The sequence below is a fragment of the Schistocerca nitens genome, chromosome 5 (assembly GCF_023898315.1).
Source record: "Schistocerca nitens isolate TAMUIC-IGC-003100 chromosome 5, iqSchNite1.1, whole genome shotgun sequence".
NCBI lineage: Eukaryota > Metazoa > Arthropoda > Insecta > Orthoptera > Acrididae > Schistocerca > Schistocerca nitens.
In genome coordinates, this window is record NC_064618.1 from 800483345 (window position 1) to 800508575 (window position 25231).

Consider the following 25231-nt stretch of genomic DNA (forward strand, 5'->3'; position numbering starts at 1 on the left):
GTGAATGAAATCCAGGTAGCTTTTTTGCTATCATGAAGAATGCGATGACACTTTGCAAGCATCTGTTTATTATGAATGTGGTTTGCCATAGTAAGGTGGTGGTTAAACATGTGGAGAGTATGTCTCTCAGGACGAATTGCGTCACAACTTGCCTCAGTCCAAAGGACTGGGACACAATGTGGTAAAGAGGAAGTGCGAGGAATGGAATGTTCTGCACCAGTAAGGATAACATTTGTGAGATATTCGACCTGGTCGTCACAAACAGGGAAATCTAGCTCTCTGAAGGTCGCCAGGGAGGAGTAGAACCACCAGTCAGCCTTAGTAAGTTGCATTTTTGGGTGTGCACGTAGGTGGGGTAGAAGTCAGCAAACGGTTAGTACTCGGGAAATGATCACTCAAGTAGGTGTCAGAAAGAATGGTCCATTCAAGACGATGAGCAAGCTGGGCAGTGCAGAAGGATAGGTCCAAATAGGAATAGGTGTGCGAGGAGTCAGAAAGGGACGTTAGTGCTCCGGTGTTCAAGCAGAAGAGGTTAAGTTGATTAAGGTCAGCCAAGAGGACACCTCTCTGACAGGTTCTGGGACAACCCCAAAGGGCATGATACACATTTAAGTCACCAAGTAGCAGAAATGGGAAAGGCAGCTGCCGAATAAGCTGAAGGAGGTCTGCCCTGGTGACATTGAATGATGGAGGGACATAAATGGTAGAGAGGGAAAAAGTCATTTTAGGAAGGAAAAGGCGAACTGCAACAGTTTGAAGATGGGTAGTCAGGGAGATGGTTTAACTATGTACATTACCCCATATGAGCAGCATGAGGCCCCCATGAGATGGAATGCCGACCTCAGGGGGAAGGTCAAAATGAACCAGGAAGAAATGGGAAAGCTCAAAGCGGTCGTGAGGACGCAATTTTGCTTCTTGAAGGCAGAGTATAAGGGGATGCTCCAATGCTAAAAGCACCTGTAAATCTTCTTTGTGCGACCGAAGGCCACGAATGTTCCATTAGAGGAGAGTCATGATGAGGAAGAAATGAAGGGGGTGTCACCTTGGTGGCTGCTGATTGACAGCCTGCAAAGACTCACTGCTATAGGGCACAGAAGCAGAAGGATTCTGCTCCATGAGGTCCACAGAAGCATCGGCTTGCCTATGCTGTCAGTCTGAGGAGTCCAACACAGAAAAACGGTTGGTGGTGCACACTGGCAACACGGAGGCCGGTCGGGCTGAGGTATCTCATGGCAACACCGTCAAAGAGGATTTTCGAGTTGGCGAAGGAGAAGACCATTTGACTTTGTTGGACTTCTTTGATGCTTTCCGGTTAGTAGAGGAAGACTCAGGTATTTCTTGGCTGGAGGGACATAGGAAGTCTTCACAGGAGTACTCTTTCTGTCCTTTCCAAACTACTGATTGTGTACCCAGTGGCTTCGCCCCTTGAGGTGAGAGTCTGCTGGCTTGTTGCACAGCTGGACAGGGGGGCGAGGGGCAGGGAGAGGGGGGGGGGGCATGCTACCTTGACACTAGCCACTTTCACAACCTCACAGCTGAATTTGATGTTGCATGTCCGCGTGGCCATGTCCTTCAAGGAGCGTGAGGTAAAATGAACAGAGCTATAAGTGCCAAACGGGAGAATACAGGGTTTGTGACTAGCCAATAATTTGTGAGTGACTCGGTAAGGCACTTTTTCCTTTACCCGTATCTTCCGGACAGCCCACTCATCAACATACTCGGACAATCCCGAGAGGATGGCATGTCCGCCATTGCAGGTGATACAGCAGGGAGGAGGACGTGGACAATCACCCTCATGCACATCCCTACCACAAGTTACATATTTAGCTGGGTGTTGACAAGATGTTTTAGTGTGGTTGAAACGATGACACTGGTAGTAGCGTATTGGGTTCGGAATATACGGTCAGACTGTGATAATTTCGTAGCCTGCTTTGATCTTGGACAGAAGCAAGACTCCATCAGAGATGAGAAAAAGAGTGCAGGTGGGCACTAAGGAGGAATCTACCTTTTCCATCACCCGATGGACACCAATGATACCCTGATCTTTGAGATAAGATTGGATACTGGCCTCTGTCAAACCATCAAGCAGTCTAGTGTAAATAACACCAAGTGGAGAATTCAGAGTTGTATGGGTCTCGACCCGAACAGGATAGCTGTGGAGAAGAAAGGCGACAAGCAGTTGTTGTGCTTGAGAATCAGAAGTAGTATCCAAAAGTGAAGTGGCATTCCATAAACGAGAGCAGGATTTCACAGGGCCAGGAATGGCATCAACACCTTTCTGAATAATAAACAGATTTACCGTTGTGAAGGACTGACCATCTTCAGTACGTGAAACAAAGAGGAACCCTGGTGCAGCTGGAAGGGTCTCTGAGTCGTTATCCTCATTTCACGTACATCTCATAGATGCTGATTGTGGATGATTGGCTCATTGCAAGAAAATCCCCCATGATTTCCAGCATCTCCGATGGCACGCTCCTTTCAACTGGAGGCCCCCCTTCACAACGGGGCCCACCCGCATTAGGTGATTGTTCACACCTCAGATCACACTTCCTGACACCTGACAGAGGGACCAATCAGCAATTTGGGAAGGTAGCAGCTCAGGCAATCATCCCTCCCTGGGCCTGGCATGCACCAGAGAGTACGTGTGAACCCTACCTTTTGACCCAGGGCTGGGAATTAGGCCTACGCATTGCCCAGTCACCTGTTATGCACCAGACGCATGGGCCAGACATCAGGGGTGCATAGGGAAGAAGAAGAAAAAGAGGAACATCAAACACCGAAGTGGAAGAATGGGAGGAAAAGGGAAACAAAGAAAGAAAAAGGGAGCGAAAAATGGTTGTGACACTGTTCTTATGTCAGCGACATATAATGCGGAATATTCCCAATAACACCCCAGACAGTGGTGGCCAAGCGGTTCTAGGCACTTCAGTCTGGAACCGCGCGACTGCTACGGTTGCAGGTTCGAATCCTGCCTCGAACATGGATGTGTGTGTTGTCCTTAGGTTAGTTAGGTTTAAGTAGTTCTAAGTTCTAGGGGACTGACGACATCAGATGTTAAGTCCCATAGTACTCAGAGCCATTTGAACCGTTTTGAACACCCCAGGCATGTTCCCCAAGGGAGGGGAAGAAGAACAGCAAGACGACAGACATGCAGCACAGAAGGGAAAAGATGCTGCAAAGGCTGGGGCCCCATGGTACCCAAGCACGAACCCACCAAAGAGTGGCAGGCCATCAAAAAATGCCAACACCAAGGAAATTACTAAGAGCTAACAATGAAAACTGACACATTTACAATAAATCTGCCACCTGAAGAAGCATGCAAGTGTTGTGGAAAACAGAAGATATAAATTCATGAACCTTGGCTATAATCAATAACTGTTCAGCATGCTTTGTCATAAATATAATCAATGAGGTAAAATACTGCTGATTCCATTTTTTTCAGCCTAGAAGAGCGACATAAAAATCCGATACAATAAAATGTACCGTAGGCTACATTATAATTTTTTTACCATGCAAGCTTTTCAGCGAGAATTTATAAAAATGGGAGAAATGTGTATACTGCCTACCACTTACCACGCATAATCATATAAATAATTATACTGTCAATGAACGGAGAACACATTAAATGAAGAAGTTAACATATGTGCATTAATAATTGTGCAATAGAATGAAGTTAAAAAGTCCTCAAACAACAAGACAAGAGTTATTTCCAAAGGTAAAAAAAAACAGTTAAACTAACGATAGCAATGTTACGTAAAAAATGTATAGTCGTTCAGAGGGATCTAGTGCCTCTGGTCTAATTACAAGTCTGTTCATCAAGTTTCGACGGCTGCTACACGTTACTAATAATGACTACTTCACAAATATAATTAAATGATCATTTTTGATTACTGAAGGTATATTGGGATTTCTGCGAGGTGATGTTGACAATACGAAAAAGATTATAAGATACGGCAACAGCAAAAATGAATGCCATTCAATAAGTGCTATGGGCTTACGACAGTAAATTCTCAGAGCTAGTTATTTTTAATGAGTTGTTCTGTCTGCCTTATAAGACGTTCGGAAATGTGGTTCCCTCAAACTGATGGAAACATAAAGATAGAGAGTTGAACGTGATTTATGACGTATTGTTTTAACAATTGCCAGAAGCGGCGAACAAACGAAAAGTCTAAAAGTTGCACATTACCAATATTTCGTTGATGATTGCTGAAATATGTCCTTCTGCAGCCATTTTTGTCAGTTCTATTTACAAGCCGTTAAAACAACAACAAATAAACTTTTTCAGAGTTTACACGACCGCTCACTGCAAACATAAACATCATAACTTCTGTAAACAAAACCACCGGCAGCCAGTACTAGCAAAGATATTCAGTTTGGTGCTTCCGTACCGAAGATGTTAGAATCACCTTGTTACGTCCAAGGAAGTTAGTTCCGTATCGTTTCCGTCGGAATTAACATAATCTATGCCTCTATATTGGTGTTCTGTGCTGTGCCTCGTTGTTTGTACATAATGGAAAGCGTTGGTTTGTGTTAGTAAATGTCAATTTCTCGTGGCGTCAGCTAGAGTATCAAGATGCCAAAAGTTGTTTCGAGAAGTATAGTGTGTTCTGACACAAAGGACCAGGAAGAATACAGTGAAGAAAAACCGTTACACATTTATTACTGTTTGTGTGGCCAGATGACATTAATATTAGGTATGTCTTTTCTGTTTTCGTTTTTTTTAACGTGTAAAACTATACAAAATCAAAATATATTGCAGGAACAAACCACACAGTTGACAAGAAACTTGAAACGGAAAAGAACAGCCATTCTTATCGCATGATTCTAGAGAGGTGATAGCAACATCCTCTAGCCTTTGCATTGTTTGTTATTAATACGATGCAATACAGTGAAGCTTTCATGCATCTTCGGCAATATAATCACTAGATACATAGATTATACTCATACATACTCGCTGATAACTTATATCTGTTGCTACACCACGTAGTTTTTTTCCCTTTTCGAGACACTAGTGTATTCAAAAAGAAAGAGAAAAAATACTTTTATTGTACAGATAACAGTATCTGTATGCGACACAGAAATAACTGTGATAAAACCAAAGAAATGCCCCTCACAGATGAGACTATCAGTATCTTAGTGGTGAACTGGTAAACAATTCACAACTAAATTCCAGTGTGTAAGCACTCCCTAAAAAGGAATTTAAGCGCACATTACCCGAGGTACAGACAAGGGGGCTCATATGATAGACCTAGTTTGTAGGGCGGAGGGGGCAGTGAGCTTGGATATGAAGTATTTTTAATATTTTGGGAGATGACTTGTGACTTTTAAGTAGTCATAAAAAAGTTCGAGTTCCAACACTGTTAAAATCTCGCATAAAAACGACTTTTAAATTGTATTCAGGTGGAGGAGAGCTGACTGTGCTGTATTTATCCCTTTCATAAGAATTAAGAGGGAGGGGGCTGTTGCTTTGTGGGTATGGGCACCTGTGTACAGATTGCTGGCTGTAACCTGAAATTGTCAGCAGTGGGATATTTGCAGCAATTCAAAACATATATCAAAAAGATTGGTGAATGGAAGTGGTGTAGGCTATTTGTTGCAGTAGACAAGAAACTCAAATTCACCACTAAGGAAGTGGAAGCAGTGTAAAAGGTTGAGCAAGACTCAGCACCAAGTGTATGCATAAACTTGTAATTTGGCCTTTCTGTTGACTGCCGTATTCATACCCAGATGCGAGTGAAAACTTTTGATAAAACCTCAGCTTATCCATACATATACATTCTCCAGTCATACTGTCATCATGGAAGGATACTTTAATCATCCAACCATTGATTTGGATATTTATAATTTTGTAATTAGTGGTCATGACAAGACATCCTGTGAAACAGTACTAAATACTCTCTCCAAAAACTACTTAGAACAGATAGTTTGTAAACCCAAGAATGAGTGAAGTATGTTGGATCTAATAGCAACTAATAGAACTGACCTTTTTGAGGATGGTTATGTTGAAACTGGTATCCAATGATTGTGAGGCTGCTTTAGCAGCTGTGATTGCCATAGTACAAAGGGTCACAAAAAAGTAAGCAGGTACACATATTCAATAAAGTAGATAGAGACAGTTGTCTCATATCTTGGGGATGAACTTGGAATATTTAACTCTGTGCAGAAGCATGAAGATGAACTGTGGCCCAAGTTTAGAAGAATAGTTGACAAAACGTTGGATATGTATGTACTGTGGAACAGTTAATGAATGGAGAGACCCTTCTAGTAAACAGGATTTAATGTCCCATTGACAAAAAAGCCATTAGAGTCATGATATACAGTCACTAAAAGACAAGTAAATAAAATAAGAAACAAGCATAAAGCAGCAGATGGACAAATGCAAAATGCAAAGTGTTTGGTTGTCAAAACAACATATAGAAAAAAATGAAAATAGGTCTAGAGATAGTTGTTGATTTGATGCAGCTCTCCATGCCACTCTATCCTGTGCAAACCTTTTCATCTCCTAATAACTACCGCAACTTACATCCTTCTGAATCTGCTTACTGTTTTCATCTCACAGTCTCACTCTACAATTTTAGCCCCCACATTGACCTCCAGTACTAAATTGGTGATCCTGTCATGTCTCCAAGTGTGTCCTATCAACTGATCCCATTTTCTAGTCAGATTGTGCCATAAATTTCTTTTCTCCCAAATTCTACTCAGCACCACCACATTAATTACGCAGTCTACCCACCTAATCTTCAGTATTCTTGTGTAGCACAAGACAAAGGTCCAATCTTTTTCTTTTTATCTTAGGAGAACTACTTCATGCGTTGGCTGATGGCCTGCCTCTGTTCACTTGACATCATTTTCCTGTGTTGTGAATTTTGTTGCTGGACAACAAATTTTCCAGTATTGATCAGTAGCCTGAAACTTTCCCTGTTGTGTATGGTATTTTTTGCGACATTAAGTTTTCTCAATTCCTTTCTTGTCTCTTCCAGCCATCCCATGCTGTTTTTTAGTTTGAAAATGAAGTTAAAAAAATTTTCTTCGTTAGACTATTGTCATTCATTTTGTATATATGACTAAAATTTTAATCTCCTCTTTCTTATAGAATCTGTGGTTGTTTCTATAGAGATCTCCATTTCTCCTCTTCACCCATGTGGTATCTTTGTCTTTTGGCACCCAAAAATTTTTCTGGGCATTTTCCTTTCTTTCTTTTGCAGCTCTTCTTGTTCACTTCTTTTATTCATTGTTAGGCACTCAAATCTGTAAAGTGGTTCCAGTTTAATTACTGGAGCATAATGTTTAATTTTTGCCTGAAATGATACTGATCTCTTATTATATCGGTTTTGGGTGAGTTTGTATGCTAATTCCATTTTCTTTGATCTGTCCTTACTTGTGATGTTATTTAACCCATTTGATTGTATCCATTCTTCTAACTCATTTGATGTTTCCGTGTTGCGTTTGTATATATTTTTCTCTGTTGTGTTTATCTTCAACGATTTAGCTGCAGTTTTCTGAAGTGTTTCTATCACTATCTTTGCATCTGTTTTGTCCTTAGAAATTACTGCAATATCATCAGCAAAAGTGAGACATTTCACCTCAAATCATTCTCTTCCTTCTCCTAGATGGATTCCTCCGATGTTTTTCTCTTTTAGTTCGTTATCCCACTCTCGCATGACCTTTTCTAAGACCATATTGAAGAGAATTGGTGAGAGCCTATCGCCCTGTCAAAGTCCTGTGTTAATTCTGAAGGGTTCAGAAACTTCTCCTAGAATTTTAATTTTTGAAGTTGTCTCTGTGAGTGTCTGTTCGACTAATTATCTGGTTGTCAGTACTTGCTTCTTATAGTGTTAGGAATACTGTCTGGCTACAGTATTGTATGCTTTTTCTGAAATCAATGAATGTAATGACTGTGTTAAAGTTTCGCATTGTTCTGGTCCTGAGGATAGTTTTTGAGTTTAAAATTTGCTCTGAGCACAATCTATTTTGTCTGAACCCTGCTTGGTACTCGCCAGTTGTGTGTTCTACTTGATCTTCTACCTGATTCGGTGGAGCATTGGGCATAATTTTGTAGGTGACTGGATGTAGAGGTATGCCCCAGTAATTGTGGGTGTCTGTCCTGTCACCCTTCTTATATAGTTTCCAGTTGTCCAGTATTCTTTTTTTCTCCCAGCAGTCTTTAATAACCTCATAAATGGTTGCAGCTGCCCACTTCCCTCCCAGTTTCCACATCTCAGCTAATATGCCATCTTCACCTGGCACTCTGTTGTTTTTCAGCTGGCCAATGTGTTGTTCAGTTTGATGCAGTGATTGTGTTTCTGAAGGTGAGTTTTCCTTTCGAGGCTGTCTGAAAATTAGTTATGTTGGTTCCTCGCAGTTCAGAAGCTTTTTGAAGTCTTTTGCTAGTAACTCACAGTTGTCTTTGTCGTTAGTAATCAGTTTGCCTGTTGAATCTTTTAAATGTAGGCTCATCAGCTTGTAACCTGTTATTTCTTCTTTGAAAACTGTGTAGAAGTTCCTGGTGCTATTCAGTCTAAAATTTGTAGCTATTTCCTCTAATCGTTTGTTGTCTTTGAATAATTTTTAGTGTCTGTTTTCTGATCTCAGGGAACGTGTTCCAGTTTCTTTCCTTTTTGCAGGAGTTCATTTTCTCCAAGCAGTTAGTCTATGCTCAGTCGCTTCGTCACATGTATTATTCCACCACCTCTGCTTCTGTCTTCTGTGTGGTTGTTGTAGTTCATTCACTGTTTCTATGATTGCTTCTGTAATTTCATGCCAGTTTCTCATCTTCTTTGCATGAATTCATTCCTGTTCTCTGACAGAAACTTTGTGTCAATTGTATGGACATTTTTAATTTTGTTGTTTGGTCTTTTAAGTTGAAATTTGGCTTTGATTTCTGTTAAAAGGTGGTCCAAATCTTATTCCTCTTCTGACCTGTACATTCATGATTTCTCTACGGATTTGTTTGGTTATTGCCACAAGATCCAGTTGATATGAGCCTAAATGTTTATTAGGGGAAGACCAGGTCTTTTTTCTTCTTTGTAATTTCCTGAAAAAGGTTGACATTAGTTTTAAGTCAAATTGTCTGCATAAGTTGATGCCTTTCTCCATTCTTCTTGGTGTGTTTGTGTGCAGGAATATTTCCTCGTATTTCTGTTCTCTGCCGATCTGTCCGTTGAAGTCTCCTATGCATAGTTGTACGTAGTGCTTTGGTATTTTTGGTGTTTCATTTTCTAGTGTCTCCTAAAATTGTTTGACTTTTTCTGGATTTTTTCTGTTGTCATTGTTGGTAGATGCAGTGCATTTTTGATGGTATAGCCCTTGTTTGCTGGTCTAAATGTGAGAAGTGAGATTTGCTGTGATGGGGATGCAAAATTCGTTGTAGATTCTGTTTGACCATGAAAGCTGTTCAAAGCATAGTGACGTTCTGTTTATTCTTTATGGTCAGTTTTCCTCTATAGATCCAGTAGCCTTCTGATTCAGATGCATTCTCATCCCCGTATCTGGTTTCCTGAAGTGCTATTATGAGTATGTTGCGTCTGTTTAACACATCGTCAGTTGTTTAAGTTATCCAGTCTTGAGTAGGGTTTTGATGTTCAATGTGTGTAGCAGTTGTTTCTTCTTAGGCCATATGTGAGGAGTTCTAGGAAGCTCCAATCTTCCTTGCACAACATTCTAGGCTCACCAGAATCTGATGGCCTAGTTACATCACTATTTCCAGCGATGAAGGATTGTTTACCTCCTGGAGTACTTCTCTGTCCAGCGTTTACCATCATGTCATGGTTGAAAGTAAATTAGGAACATGTTTGCCCCTCCATGTGATGTTACATCTGTGATCAAATCGTCAGATGGGTCTTAAGAGGCCACCCAATATGGGAACAGACACCTTTATTAGCTGACCACTTTGGTAAAAGATGCTATCAATTTTTGCAGCCACCGTCAACATGTAGGGAGACACTGATCATGTAGCCACTTGTCGTAATCGGGTGCAATGTGGATTTTTGTTCTGCTTTTTGGGTTGCCTCTTCCGCTAGATCCGCCGTACTAAGGTCCTTCGTCTCCTGCTTTACTACTGTTGAGGTATCATAGTCAGGAGAAAATGATTCATCCACCTTCTTTGCTGTTGAGCTCAATATTTTCATTAAATCTATATTTGATGTTAACAAATTTATTTTCTTACCATTGCCAATCTATGTTTTATAATCTCTCTACTTCTGCCATCATCAGTTATTCTTCTGCCCAAATAACAAAACTCATCTGCTCTAAATGTCTTGCTTCCTAATCTAATTCCCTGAGCAACAACTGATTTAATTCAACTACATTCCATTATCTTTGTTTTGCTTTTGGTGATGTTCACCTTAATACTCATTTTGAGGCACTGTTCTTTCCATTCAGCTGCTCTTCCAAGTTCTTTGCATCTCTGACAAAATTACAATGCCATTGGCAAACCTCAAGTTTTTATTTGTTCTCACTGAACTTTACTTCCTGCTCCAAATTTTTGTTTTTGTTTCCTTTACTGTTTGCTCCATGTACATATTGAATAACACTGGTGATAGGCTACAACCCTGTCTCATTCCCTTCTCAACTACTGCTTCCCTTTCATGCCGCTCGACTCTGATAACTGCTGTCTGGTTTCTGTATAAGCTGTAAATAGCCTTTTGCTCCCTGTATTTTACCCCTACTGCCTTTAGAATTTCAAAGAGAGTGTCCCACTCAACATTGTTAAAAGCTTTCTCTAAATCTAAAATTGCTATAAATTTAGGCTTGCCTTTCCTTAACCTATCTCCTAAGATAAATCGTAGTGTCAGTATTGCCTCGTGTGTTCCTACATTTCTCCAGAAGCCAAACTGTTCATCCCCAAGGTCAACTTCTACTAGTTTTTCCATTCTTCTATTAAGAATTCGTATTAGTACTTTATGCAATCACTACTTATTAAACTGATAGTTCAGTAGTATTCACACCTGTCAGCACCTGATTTATTTGGAAGTGGAATTATTACATTGTTCTTGAAGTCTGAGGGAATTTTGCCAGTCTCATACATATTGCACAAAATATGGAAGAGTTTCATTATGGGTGGCTCTCCCATGGCTGTCAGTAATTCTGATGGAATATATACTCCCAGAGCTGTTTTTCAACCATCTCCCTTGCAGAAGCCTTCTATATATGCCTTCCACCTTTCAGCATTCTCTTCTTTGCTTAGGACCAATTTACCATCTGAGCTCTTGATATGCATACAGCTGCCTCTCTTTTCCCCCAAAGGCCTCTTTAATTTTCCTCTAGGTATCTATCTTTCCCCTAGTGAAATGTACTTCTAAATCCATACATTTGTCCTCTAGCCATTCCTGTTTATCCATTTTCCACTTCCTGCCTCATTTGTTAGATATTAGTATTCCCTTTTGTCTGCTTCATCTGCTGCATTTTTATATTTTCTCCTTTTATAATGAAAGTCAGTATCTCCTGCATTATTTGAGAATTTCTGTTAGGTCTTGTCTTTTTAACTTTTTGATCCTCTCTTGTCTTGAAGCTTCCTGGCAGATTAAAACTCGAACTCGGGACCTTTGCCTTTCGTGGGTAGAGCAGTAGAACACTTGCCCATGAAAACATTAAAACTGAGCAAAGCCTAATGGAGTTCTTAACAGATTCTGTACAGTACATTGGAACCGGACACACTCAGGGTGGTGACCTGTTCCAGAGGTGGGCAAGTGCCAACAAAAGATATCTTGAATTTGACAGAACTCATTTCCATAGTGCTGATAATGCATTTCGTGGGATTCAGTAGTATTATTGATGATGGTATGTGCATTTTTCTGCAAAAGCTGATGTCACTGCCAATCATTATTGCTGGCAAAATAGAAGTATAGGCTCCTTAGCACCTCATTTTTAAACCTCTGGAAAGTCTATGTAGCAATGCACAGGTCATTAGAAATGTAGGGGAGTTTAAATAGTCCAAACAGTGTTCTGATAGCCATTTTGCGTGTAACCTCAGAGTGCTACAAGAATATGGTTGTAGACCTCGACAAGATCCAGTATGGGAAATATAGTACAACTTGAAAAATGACAAGTGAAATCTCCAGTAGGTCACATCGGGTAGCAGTTGGGAATCATTCAAGTATTTATTGCTCTGTAATCACTGCACAGCCACCACCCAACTGACTTCTTTGCAACCAAGTGCAGCAGCAGTGCCCATGTGCTTTCTGTCAGCCATGTCAACTTTTTGGGACCAAGACACTGTTGTTGAGAGAAGACAGGGAGGCTTGCTGCAGTCCATGTATGGTGCACAATTGAGTGGCAGGGGGGGGGGGTAGATCTGACACACCAACTGGACATGTAATACATGGAAATTCCATTAATAGGTGAGAGAATCCTGTGAGAAAATGGTGCACACAGAACACTACACTGAACCAGCTGACCAATCATTTGTACTGAAGTTGTTCTGTCCAGGACACAACTATGCTGCACAAGTCAAGGTGCCTCCAAGGAAAGACATCTTATGAATCAGCGGAAGAGGCCAAGCCAACTGCATTTCTTCCATACTGTGGAGCAACTACTGGCAAGATAGAATGTGTGCTGAAGAAACATGAACTGAGACCAGTGTTCTAGCCCACCTCCAAGATGAGAGAGATGTTATGCCCTGTTAAAGACAACATAGGTCTTAGAGTTCCTAGCATTTATGCTATCCTCTGTGAATGTGGGAGAATTTACATAGGCCAAACTATTCCCAGTGTTGCTGAGCATTGTGCTGAGCACTCATTCCAATTAAACCAAAGTAACATGAGAAGTGCTGCAGAAATATTTTCTGCTGCTCTCGGATTTTTTGGCCGATTTTCGTCTGATGATTTTACTGGTGTTTCGTCAGGACGAGTGGCTGGCATTGTCAAAGCTTCACCCTCCATTGCTGGGGGTGAACTGGAGCCGAGCTCGTGGCCGCAGACTATATGTACCTGGCGCGCCAACATCCGAGGGCTTCTGCGTGGTCACTTCTGGTACGGTTCTCCTCTTGCTATCTGCAACGGTCGTTCGTTGCAGCATGGGAAGCCAGAACCCATTTACCTTAAAGGTTTCTTCTTTCTTGTTGAAGCTATTCGTGTGTTTTTGTATTTCTGTAGCTTCTCTGAACAAGCGGGTATGATAGTGCCTGTCTGCAGCAAATTTTACTACATGGTCAGTCTCACACAGTGCATGCTCTGCCACAGCTGATATCTCCACCTGCCCCAACCTGCAATGTCGCTTATGTTCTTCTATCCTGGTGTTGATTGATCGTCCAGTCGTTCCAACATAAACTTTTCCACATATGCATGGTATGCGGTATATTCCCAACATTACAGTGGGTCCTTTTCTCCTTTGCAGATCTAATACAATCTTTGATCTTCTTCTTTGGTTTGAAAAAAGTTTTTATGCCGTGTTTGCACAATATACGGCCAATTCTGTCCGTCACTCTGTGAATGTGTGGCAGAAAGGCCGTACCTGACATTTCTTTTTATGATTTGTCTCTTCGCTGAGTGTTTGGGTCTATTACACTTCTAATATAGCTTGTGGAGTACCCATTGCTCCTCAGAACACTTTCCAGGTGTTGCATTTTATGTCTGAGGTTCTTGATGCCTCTTTTGTGGTTCAGGGGAGGGGGAGGGTTGATAAGTTTGTGCAGGTATTGGTCCATGTGTGTCGGTTTTCAACACATGCTGTGACCAAGGTTTTCGCTAACCCTTGTGACTAGCACATCTAGAAATGGTAGCTTTTTGCCCTTTTCTACTTCCATGGTAAATTTTATGTTGGTATGGAGGCTGTTCAAGTGTCTTAGAAGCCACCGAGCTGTTCTTAACCATGGCTCCACGCAACAGAAGTATCTTCGACGTATCTGTACCACACCTCAGGTTTGCAAGTTGCTAAGTCCAGTGCCTTTGCTTTGAAATGTTCCATGAAGAAGTTAGCCACTACTGGACTAAGAGGACTACCCATGCCGATGTCTTCCAGCTGTTCGTAGAAATTGCCATTCCAAGTGAAGTAACTCGTGGTGAGACATGCATGAAAGAGCTTTGTGATGTTTTGCGGGAAAATGGAACCAATGTGCTCCGAGTGTCACTGAGTGGCTCTTTCATAAACAAAGAAACAATACCAAAGCTGACCAGGATGTTGTTTGGTGCAAGTTTTAGTTTTTTCAGCTTCTTAATGAAATGTTGTGAATGCTTTATGTATGTGTCAACTCAGTTCCAGTCCACCACCAGCGATGGAGGGTGAAGCTTTGAGAATGCCAGCCACTCGTGCTGGCAAAATGTCAGTAAAATCATCAGACAAACGTCAGCTGAAGAACCCGAGACAGAAGTCAATAGGCAGTTTGGCAACAAGTGGCCTCAAAAGCCTTAACAGTTTTTTTATCTAGGTATTCACTTTGTAAAGTGGCAGTCTTCTGATGCAGTCAGTCTTGCTCACAAGGAATTCTTACTGCTGATACAGCGGTTGTTGTTGCTGCTGCTGCTGGGGCTGGCGAATCTGCAGTTGTAGCTTTGCATTAAGCTCCTCCAAATTTGCTTCTGATTATGGCAGGCCTCCAATGTTCATATATCTCATTGACTTTTTGTTCACATACTATGCACTTGCAAAGTATCCATTCTTGTGTTGGGGCTGCCACCTATGAGTTATCATTTATTCGTGTAACTTTATACGCAATAGCACTTAAAACTAACATCCAGCTGTATCACTACATAGATACAGGCAGGCATTCATACCACAGGTAGTCTGACATGGTACTGGGTAAATCCCTGCTCTGATATTTCTGTTTCCTGATGTGGAAGTGTGGAGTGCCAAGTTGCTGCTGAGCCCTTGAACAAAATACTGTGCCTAATGTTTGGAAGAAAGCACAGGTCACACATATAAAGAAAAGTGATTGTTAAAACTGCCACCAATTATTATTGACATCCAGCTGTTGTAGAATCTTAGAACATATTCTGGGCTCAAATGTAATAAGGTATCTCAAACAGAATAGGCTCTCTATGCCAGCTATCCAGATAGCCATACCATAGGTGCAACCACAACAGAGGGGTATCTGTTGAAGAGTTCAGACAAATGTGTGGTTGCTGAAGAGGGGCAGCAGCATTTTCAGTAGTTGAGGGGCAACAGTCTGGATGTTTGACTGATCTGGCTTTTTAACATTAACCAAAACGGCCTTGCAGTGCTGGTAGTGCAAGCGGCTGAAAGCAAGGGTAAACTACAGCCGTAATTTTTCCCGTGGGCATGCAGCTTTACTGTACGGATAAATGATGATGGCGTCCTCTTGGGTAAAATATTCCGGAGGTAAAATAGTCCCCCATTCAGATCTTCGGGAGGGGACTACTCAGGAGGACGTCATTATCAGGAAAAACAAAACACATTCTATGGATTGGAGCATGGAATGTCAGATCCCTTAATCGGGCAGGAAGGTTAGAAAATTTAAAAAGGGAAATGGATAGGTTAAAGCTAGGTATAGTGGGAATTAGTTAAGTTTGGTGGCAGGGGGAACAAGATTTCTGGTTAGGGGAATACATGGTTATAAATACAAAATCAAGCAAAATCAGACACGAAGCCCACACCTACGACAGTAGTACAAGTTTATATGCCAACTAGCTCCGCAGATGACAAAGAGATTGAAGAAATGTATGATGAGACAAAATAAATTATTCAGATAGTGAAGCGAGATGAAAATTTAATAGTCATGGGAGACTGGAATTCAGTAGTAGGAAAAGGAAGAGAAGGAATAGTAGTAGGTGAATATGGAATGAAGGTGAGGAATGAAAGAGGAAGCTGCCTGGTAGAATTTTGCACAACCTCATGAAAGGAGGTTGTACACATGGAAGAGGCTGGAGACACTGGAAGGTTTCAGATAGATTATATAATGGTAAGGCAGAGATTTAGGAACCAGGTTTTTAAATTGTAAGACGTTTCCAGGCGCAGATGTAGACTCTGACCACACTCTATTGGTTATGAACTGTAGATTACAACTGAAGAAACTGCAAAAAGATGAGAATTTAAGGAGATGGGATCTGGATAAACTGAAAGAACCAGAGGTTGTAGAGAGTTTCATAGAGAGCATTAGGGAACAACTGACAAGAACAGGGGAAAAAAATACAGTAGAAGAAAAATGGGTAACTTTGAGAGGTGAAATAGTGCAGGCAGCTGAGGATCAAGTAGGTAAAAAGACGAGGGCTAGTAGAAATCCTTGGGTAACAGAAGAGATACTGAATTTAATTGATAAAAGGAGAAAATATAAAAATGCAGTAAATGAAGCAGGCAAAAAGGAATACAAACGTCTCAAAAATAAGGTTGACAGAAAGTGCAAAATTGCTAAGCAGGGATGGCTAGAGAACAAATGTAAGGATGTAGAGGCATATATCACTAGAGGTAAGGTGGATACTGACTACAGGAAAATTAAAGAGACCTTTGGAGAAAAGAGAACCACTTGTATGAATATCAAGAGCTCAGATGGAAAACCAGTTCTAGCAAAGAATGAAAAGCAGGAAGGTGGAAGGAGCATGTAGAGGGTCTATGCAAGGGTGATGTACTTGAGGGTAATATTAGTGAAATGGAAGAGGACGTAGATGAAGATGAAATGGGAGATATGATACTGCATGAAGAATTTGACAGAGCACTGAAAGACCTAAGTAGAAACAAGGCCCCAGGAGTAGACAACATTCCATTAGAACTACTGACAGCCTTGGGAGAGCCAGTCCTGACAAAATTCTACTGTCTGGTGAGCAAGATGTATGAGACAGGTGAAATACCATCAGACTTAAAGAAGAGTATAAAAATTCCAGTCCAAAGAAAGCAAGTATTGACAGGTGTTAAAATTATCAAACTATCATTTTAATGTCATGGCTGCAAAATACTAACACAAATTCTTTACAGACGAATGGAAAAACTGATAGAAATCGACCTTGGGGAAGATCAGATTGGATTCCATAGAAATGTTGGAACATGTGAGGCAATACTGACCCAATGACTTATCTTAGAAGAAAGATTAAGGAAAGGCAAACCTACATTTCTAGTATTTGTAGACATAGAGAAAGCTTTTGACAATGTTGACTGGAATACTCTCTTTCAAATTCTGAAGGTGGCAGGGATCAGATACAGGGAGTGACAGGCTATTTACCATTTGTACGGAAACCTTATGGCAGTTCTGAGAGTCGAGGGGCATGATGGGGGAAGAAGTGGTGGGGAACGGAGTGAGACAGGGTTGCAGCCTATCCCCGATGTTATTCAGTCTTTTATTGAGCAAGCAGTAAAGGAAACAAAAGAAAAATTTGGGGTAGGAATTAAAATCCATGGAGAAGAAATAAAAACTTTGCAGTTTGCCAACGACATTGTAATTCTGTCAGAGACAGCAAAGAACCTGGGAGAGCAGTTGAACAGAATGGACAGTGTCTCGAAAGGAGGATATAAGATGAACATCAACAAAACCAAAATGAGGATAATGGACTGTAGTCGAATTAAATCAGGTGATGCTGAGGGAATTAGATTAGGAAATGAGGCACTTAAAGTAGTAGATCAGTTTTGCTATTTGGGGAGCAAAATAACTAATGATGGTTGAAGTAGAGAGGATATAAAAAGTAGACTGGCTGTGGCAAGGAAAGCGTTTCTGAAGAAGAGAAATTTGTTAACATAGAGTATAGATTCAAGTGTCAGGACGTCATTTCTGAAAGTATTTGTATGGCGTGTAGCCATGTATGGAAGTGAAACATGGACGATAAACAGTTTGGACAAGAAGAGAATAGAAGCTTTCGAAATGTGGTGATACAGAAGAATGCCGTAGATTAGATGGGTGGATCACATAACTAATGAGGAGGTACTGAATAGAATTGGTGAGAAGAGAAATTTGTGGCACAAATTGACTAGAAGAAGGTATTGGTAAGGTAGCACATGTTCTGAGGCATCAAGGGATCATCAATTTAGTATTGGAGGGAAGAGCGGAAGTGAAAATTGTAGAGGAAGACCAAGAGATGAATACACTAAACAGATTCAGAAGAATGTAGGTTGCAGTAGTTACTCAGAGATGAAGAAGCTTGCACAGGATAGAGTAGCGTGGAGAGCTGTGTCAAACCAGTGTCTGGACTGAAGACCACAACAACAACATGCCAACAAACATAGATTTCAAAATCATCCATCTTGAAAACTCAATTTGCACATTTTTATGTGACATTCTGAAAACTGTAAGCAGGTTGATGCAACATTCCTTGACTTCTGAAAATCATTTGGCTCTGTACCACACTATACACTAATCCTTAATAACAAAAGGTATGATCTTGTGGGGTACTGAACAAATTTTGTGACTGGATTGATGATTTCATGATAGAGAGATTGCGGCATGTTATTTTTGATGGAGGGTCACCAACAAATGCAGAAATAACTTTAGGAATGTCTAGGGGTGTATATTAATACACTCCTGGAAATGGAAAAAAGAACACATTGACACCGGTGTGTCACACCCACCATACTTGCTCCGGACACTGCGAGAGGGCTGTACAAGCAATGATCACACGCACGGCACAGCGGACACACCAGGAACCGCGGTGTTGGCCGTCGAATGGCGCTAGCTGCGCAGCATTTGTGCACCGCCGCCGTCAGTGTCAGCCAGTTTGCCGTCGCATACGGAGCTCCATCGCAGTCTTTAACACTGGTAGCATGCCGCGACAGCGTGGACGTGAACCGTATGTGCAGTTGACGGACTTTGAGCGAGGGCGTATAGTGGGCATGCGGGAGGCCGGGTGGACGTACCGCTGAATTGCTCAACACGTGGGGCGTGAGGTCTCCACAGTACATCGATGTTGTCGCCAGTGGTCGGCGGAAGGTGCACGTGCCCATCGACCTGGGACCGGACCATAACGACGCACAGATGCACGCCAAGACCGTAGGATCCTACGCAGTGCCGTAGGGGACCGCACCGCCACTTCCCAGCAAATTAGGGACACTGTTGCTCCTGGGGTATCGGCGAGGACCATTCGCAACCGTCTCCATGAAGCTTGGCTACGGTCCCGCACACCGTTAGGCCGTCTTCCGCTCACGCCCCAACATCGTGCAGCCCGCCTCCAGTGGTGTCGCGACAGGCGTGAATGGAGGGACGAATGGAGACGTGTCGTCTTCAGCGATGAGAGTCGCTTCTGCCTTGGTGCCAATGATGGTCGTATGCGTGTTTGGCGCCGTGCAGGTGAGCGCCACAATCAGGACTGCATACGACCGAGGCACACAGGGCCAACACCCGGCATCATGGTGTGGGGAGCGATCTCCTACACTGGCCGTACACCACTGGTGATCGTCGAGGGGACACTGAATAGTGCACGGTACATCCAAACCGTCATCGAACCCATCGTTCTACCATTCCTAGACCGGCAAGGGAACTTGCTGTTCCAACAGGACAATGCACGTCCGCATGTATCCCGTGCCACCCAACGTGCTCTAGAAGGTGTAAGTCAACTACCCTGGCCAGCAAGATCTCCGGATCTGTCCCCCATTGAGCATGTTTGGGACTGGATGAAGCGTCGTCTCACGCGGTCTGCACGTCCAGCACGAACGCTGGTCCAACTGAGGCGCCAGGTGGAAATGGCATGGCAAGCCGTTCCACAGGACTACATCCAGCATCTCTACGATCGTCTCCATGGGAGAATAGCAGCCTGCATTGCTGCGAAAGGTGGATATACACTGTACTAGTGCCGACATTGTGCATGCTCTGTTGCCTGTGTCTATGTGCCTGTGGTTCTGTCAGTGTGATCATGTGATGTATCTGACCCCAGGAATGTGTCAATAAAGTTTCCCCTTCCTGGGACAATGAATTCGCGGTGTTCTTATTTCAATTTCCAGGAGTGTAGTAACCAGACTTTGGTAGATGATACAGTAATTTATTATAAAATACTGCCTGAAAAGGTTTCAGTAATATTCAGTTGCATCTAGATAAGATGCCGAGTGATGCAAAGTCTGGCAACTTTTAAATGTTCTGTTATGTAACATTTTGCACTTAACAACAGTCAAACCACGTGCTGTTTTATGTGTATGATGTCTGTGAGTCACTATTGTAATCTGTCAGCTCATACAAATACCTGGGTGTAATAATATGAAATGCAGTTATTATATTTGCTTAGTCATAGGTAAAGCAGGTGGTAGACTTCGATCTTATGGTAGGATACTGGGAAATGCAATGAGTCTTACAAGGGATACTGTCTGGAAAAAGAGTTGTATGACCTGTCCTAAACTGCTGTTAAAGTGTCTGGGACTTGTACCAAATAGGGCTGATCGTGGTAGGGAATGTTGAACATACTGAAAGATAGGCAGCATGAATGGTGAGAGATTTATTTGATTGATGGGAGAGCGTCATTGATATAATGATTGATTTGAACTGGCAAACTCTTGAAGATGACACAAACTGCCCCATGAAAGTACACAAGATGTACACCTTGCCATGCACACTACTGTGGTGTATGCAGAGAATGGATATGAGTGTAAGTGAAAATTTAAGAATGAAGTGGTGGAAGAAAATTGAGAAAGGAACAAATAATGTGCAACAGAAAAAAATCCTGTTTAGGTCTTAATGCGTAAAGAACCACGAAGAGGGCACATTCCTTTTTATTGAATTTCAAGGTGGTTGTGTGAAAGAAGGAAACAAATAAATTCCATGGTGTCATCATTAGTACACCATGTATTTTTAACAGGCCAGTGTATACTATCAGTGATTAATATATCTAAAAACAAAGATGATGTGACTTACCAAACGAAAGCGCTGGCACGTCGATAGACACACAAACAAACACAAACATACACACAAAATTCAAGCTTTCGCAACAAACTGTTGCCTCATCAGGAAAGAGGGAAGGAGAGGGAAAGACGAAAGGATGTGGGTTTTAAGGGAGAGGGTAAGGAGTCATTCGAATCCCGGGAGCGGAAAGTCTTACCTTAGGGGGAAAAAAGGACGGGTATACACTCGCGCACACACACACATATCCATCCACACATATACAGACACAAGCAGACATATTTAGAGACAAAGAGTTTGTAGTCTCTAAATATGTCTGCTTGTGTCTGTATATGTGTGGATGGATATGTGTGTGTGTGCGAGTGTATACCCGTCCTTTTTTCCCCCTAAGGTAAGTCTTTCCGCTCCCGGGATTGGAATGACTCCTTACCCTCTCCCTTAAAACCCATATCCTTTCGTCTTTCCCTCTCCTTCCCTCTTTCCTGATGAGGCAACAGTTTGTTACGAAAGCTTGAATTTTGTGTGTATGTTTGTGTTTGTTTGTGTGTCTATCGACGTGCCAGCGCTTTCGTTTGGTAAGTCACATCATCTTTGTTTTTAGATATATTTTTCCCACGTGGAATGTTTCCCTCTATTAATTTCTATCAGTGATTAAGTTTTTTATGATGCAGCATGCCAAACAGTTTTCCTAACAGTTGGTATCTAATATGAAAATGTCACTTTTTTGATGTTACTATCAGATCTTTTGTGAGTGTTACTTCAGCAAACATGTCTTGCCTACATTCAGTGTAAGTTTAATTTTTAACTGGCAGTTTTAGATTGTGTAAGATGTACCTTCATAAATTTGTAAAGTTTTAAAAGGAAAAACTATAACATGTTATATTATCAGTTGATGACAGAGTAATTTTCAACTTAAGTACTGAAGCAAGTTTTATCATTTAGAGTTATTATTCCACTTTACAATTTTAGATTTTGCTTTTTCACCTTCTGCTTAATATTTTATTTGTTTTTGTTTCAAATTCTGTATGTAGACTGTGCTGTTGAAAAGTTGCCACTGCGAAGAAGAGATGGAGCACGTGTTATAGATGGCAGCAAGCATGCTCACAAGGTGACGTATGATCAAGATGAAACAGTATACTTAAAACGACCTGAAGGAATTGAAAGACAGTTCAGACAGAAATGTAAAAAGTAAGTTAATTTATAAATTAAATCAAAGTATGAATGCCAGGTCGTTTTTGTTACAAGAGAGGGGCATACACTTACCAGATGTTAAGACAGAACAGTTGGAGGAAGCTACAAAGATCATCCAATGGGTAGCACAGTAGACTCATAATTTGGTGAGAAGGGGTTCAAATCTCCATCCAGCCCTCCTGACTTATGTTTCTTGTTGTTTTCGTAAACTGATCCAGGCATACTGTATGGCAGCATTGTTCATTTGGAAAGAACACATCCAATGTCCTTCCCAATCTTTGTTCAGACATTGTGCACAATCTTTAGTGATTTTGTCACCAAAGAGATGTTACCAACTCTAATCCTCCTTCCTTTTTGATTGAAGCAAGAGTGAAAGACTCACAAATGAAAACAGTTATTTAATTGGTACATTTGGAACACTTAATTAGTTCCTTTATCAGTAGATCATAGTTTCAGATAGAAGAGGAATCAGAAATTGTGTGATGCACAGTTGTTGGAGAGAAAGCAAAATCACTAGAAACTCCATTTCAGGGTTGGCACAGAATATTAAAAATAAGTTAAAATCAAGCTAGGGAAAATACAGAGTTGAAAAATAAGTTAGTTCTTTGTCTCAAATTCTTCAATTCTCAGTCGACAGCTGGATGGTTCTCCTGTGCTGAAATATTGGCAGAACAGATTAATTGGATTCTACTGCATCCCTTGATTTATTGAGCACTACACTGTGAAAAAATGAAAAATTGTAAATTATATGAATAAAACACATAGCTTGTTGGACAGTAATAAACATTCTCAAATTTGTTACATATGTGTCACCTTCTTGGACAATATTTGTCTTGTTAAGGCGTATGAGGGTAAGCACCACATGGTTCAAAACTGAGATTCCTCGTCCAGTTCACAAGTTTAACGTGTCATCAGCATTCTACACCAAAAATTCCTTAGTAGGCATCTACATCTATATGGTTACTCTGCAATTCACACCTAAGTGCCTGGTAGAGGATTCATCGAACCATTTTCATACTACTTCTCTACCATTCCACTCTCGAATGGCACATGGGAAAAAGGAACACCAAAATCTTTCTGTTCGAGCTCTGAGTTCTCTTATTTTATTATGATGATCATTTCTGCCTACGCAGGTGGGTGTCAACAAAATATTTTTCGCATTCGGAAGAGAACATTGGTGATTGAAATTTCGTAAATATATCTTGCTGCAAAGAAAACTGCCTTTGTTTCAGTAACTGCCACCCCTACTCGCGTATCATATCAGTGAAACTCTCACCCCTATTACACGATAACATGAAACGAGCTGCCCTTCTTTGCACTTTTTCGATGTCCTCCGTCAATCCTACCGGGTAAGGATCCCATACCGTGCAGCAATATTCCAGCAGAGGATGGACAAGTGTAATGTAGGCTGTCTCTTTAGTGGGTTTGTTGCATCTTCTAAGTGTTCTGCCAACAAAGCGCAGTCCTTTTTCGCCTTCCCCACAATATTATCTATGTGGTCTTTCCAATTTAAGTTGCTCGTAATTATAATTCCTAGACATTTAGTCGAACTGACAGCCCTTAGATTTGTGCGATTTATCGTATACCCAAAATTTATTGGATTTCTTTTAGTAGTACCCATGTGGATAATGTCGCACTTTTCTTTGTTTAGTGCTAATTGCCACTTTTTGCACCATACGGAAATTCTCTCTAGATCATTTTGTAATTGGAATTGATTGTTTGATGGTTACAGTAAATTACAGCGTCATCTGCAAACAATCTAAGGGGGCTGCTCAGATTATCACCTAGATCATTTATATAAATCAGGAACAGCAGAGGGCCTATGATACTACCTTGCGGAACGCCAGATAACACTTCTGTTCTACTCAATGACTTACCATCTATTACTATGAGGTGTGATCTCTCTGAGATGAAATCACAAAACCAGTCACACAACCGAGACAATACTCCATATGCACGCAATTCGATTAATAGTCGCTTGTGAGGAACGGCATCGAAAGCCTTCTGGAAATCTAGAAATATGGAATCGATCTGAGATCCCTTGTCGAGAGCACTCATTACTTCATGGGAATAAGGAGCTAGCTGTGTTGCACAAGATCGATATTTTCTGAATCCGTGTTGGTTATGTATCAATAAGTCATTTTCTTCCAGATGATTCATAAGTACAGTATATGCTCCAAAATCCTACTGCAAATTGAGGTCAGTGATATGGGTCTGTAATTCAATGGGTTACTCCTATTTCCGTTCTTGAATATTGGTGTGACCTGTTCTACTTTCCAGTCTTTAGGAACAGACCCTTCGTCAAGTGAGCGGTTGTATATGATTGCTAACAAAGGCGCTGTTGTGTCTGCATACTCCGAAAGGAACCTGATTGGTATACCATCTGGACCAGAAGACTTGCCTTTCTTAAGTGATTTGAGTTGTTTCGCAACACCTAAGATATCTACTTTTATGTCACTCATGCTAACAGCTGTTCTGGTTTTGAATTATGGAATATTTACTTCGTCTTCTTTCATGAAGGAATTATGGAAAACTGTATTTAGTAACTCCGCTTTAGTGGCACCATCATCGGTAACATTTCTATCGCTATCGCAGTGATGGTTTTGACTGTTTTTTGCCACTGGTATACTTTACGTATGACCAGAATCTCTTTGGGTATTCTACCATATTTTTGAGACAATATTTCATTGTGGAAACTAGCAAAAGCATCTCACATTGATGTCCGCACTAAATTTCGAGCTTCCGTGAAACTTAGCCAGTCTTGGGGATTTTGCGTTCTTCTGAATTTGGCATGTTTTTTTCATTGCTTCTGCAACAGTGTTCTGACGTGTTTTGTGTACCATAGTGGATCAGTGCCGTCTCTTATTAACTTATGCAGTTACCAGTGAATGCCTGTGACCTATCAAACAATAATTTTAAAACAATTAATAACACTCTGAAAAAGGGGCTATTACAGCCAGGGAATAACAGAAGCATTTATAACAAATACAGCGTGTACATACTAGTCATTTGGACAGAGGCAGATGTAGTATTGTTACCAAACACACAAACAGGCAAAATATACATTAGATCCTGAGCTTTCAGGATTGAAAAATAATTCTTTCAACAAGAGGAAAGCCAGACAGAAAATATGGAAATTAATATGTAAAGGAGATGAATAAAAGTTGTGGCAAGCTATGTGGAGTAAGAAAAGTTGTGGCAAGCTGTGCGGAATAAGAAATGAAAAGAACGAATTAGGGATGGAACTGATGTTGCAAAAGTGGGGTTTTCCTTTACACTTGAATAATCATGATAAAATATGAAACTGTAAATGATAAATCTCACATTTTTCAACTTGATTTGCTTTAG

The 25231-nt window shown here is 41.1% G+C and overlaps 2 protein-coding genes across 2 annotated transcripts in view; one reads left to right on the plus strand and one right to left on the minus strand.

Annotated features, from left to right (window-relative positions):
- The window catches only part of LOC126259200 (mediator of RNA polymerase II transcription subunit 23), a 177091-nt gene extending 172706 nt beyond the window's left edge, over window positions 1-4385 (minus strand). Inside the window, exon 1 of the mRNA XM_049955791.1 lies at window positions 4187-4385. Coding sequence (XP_049811748.1) covers window positions 4187-4231 — 45 coding nt within the window. The 5' untranslated portion in view covers window positions 4232-4385. The remainder of the gene's footprint in view (window positions 1-4186) is intronic.
- A 54-nt stretch (window positions 4386-4439) lies between these two features.
- The window catches only part of LOC126259201 (STING ER exit protein), a 39946-nt gene continuing 19154 nt past the window's right edge, over window positions 4440-25231 (plus strand). Inside the window, exons 1-2 of the mRNA XM_049955792.1 lie at window positions 4440-4694; window positions 21724-21880. Of these exons, the coding sequence (XP_049811749.1) occupies window positions 4574-4694; window positions 21724-21880 (278 nt within the window). The 5' untranslated portion in view covers window positions 4440-4573. The remainder of the gene's footprint in view (window positions 4695-21723; window positions 21881-25231) is intronic.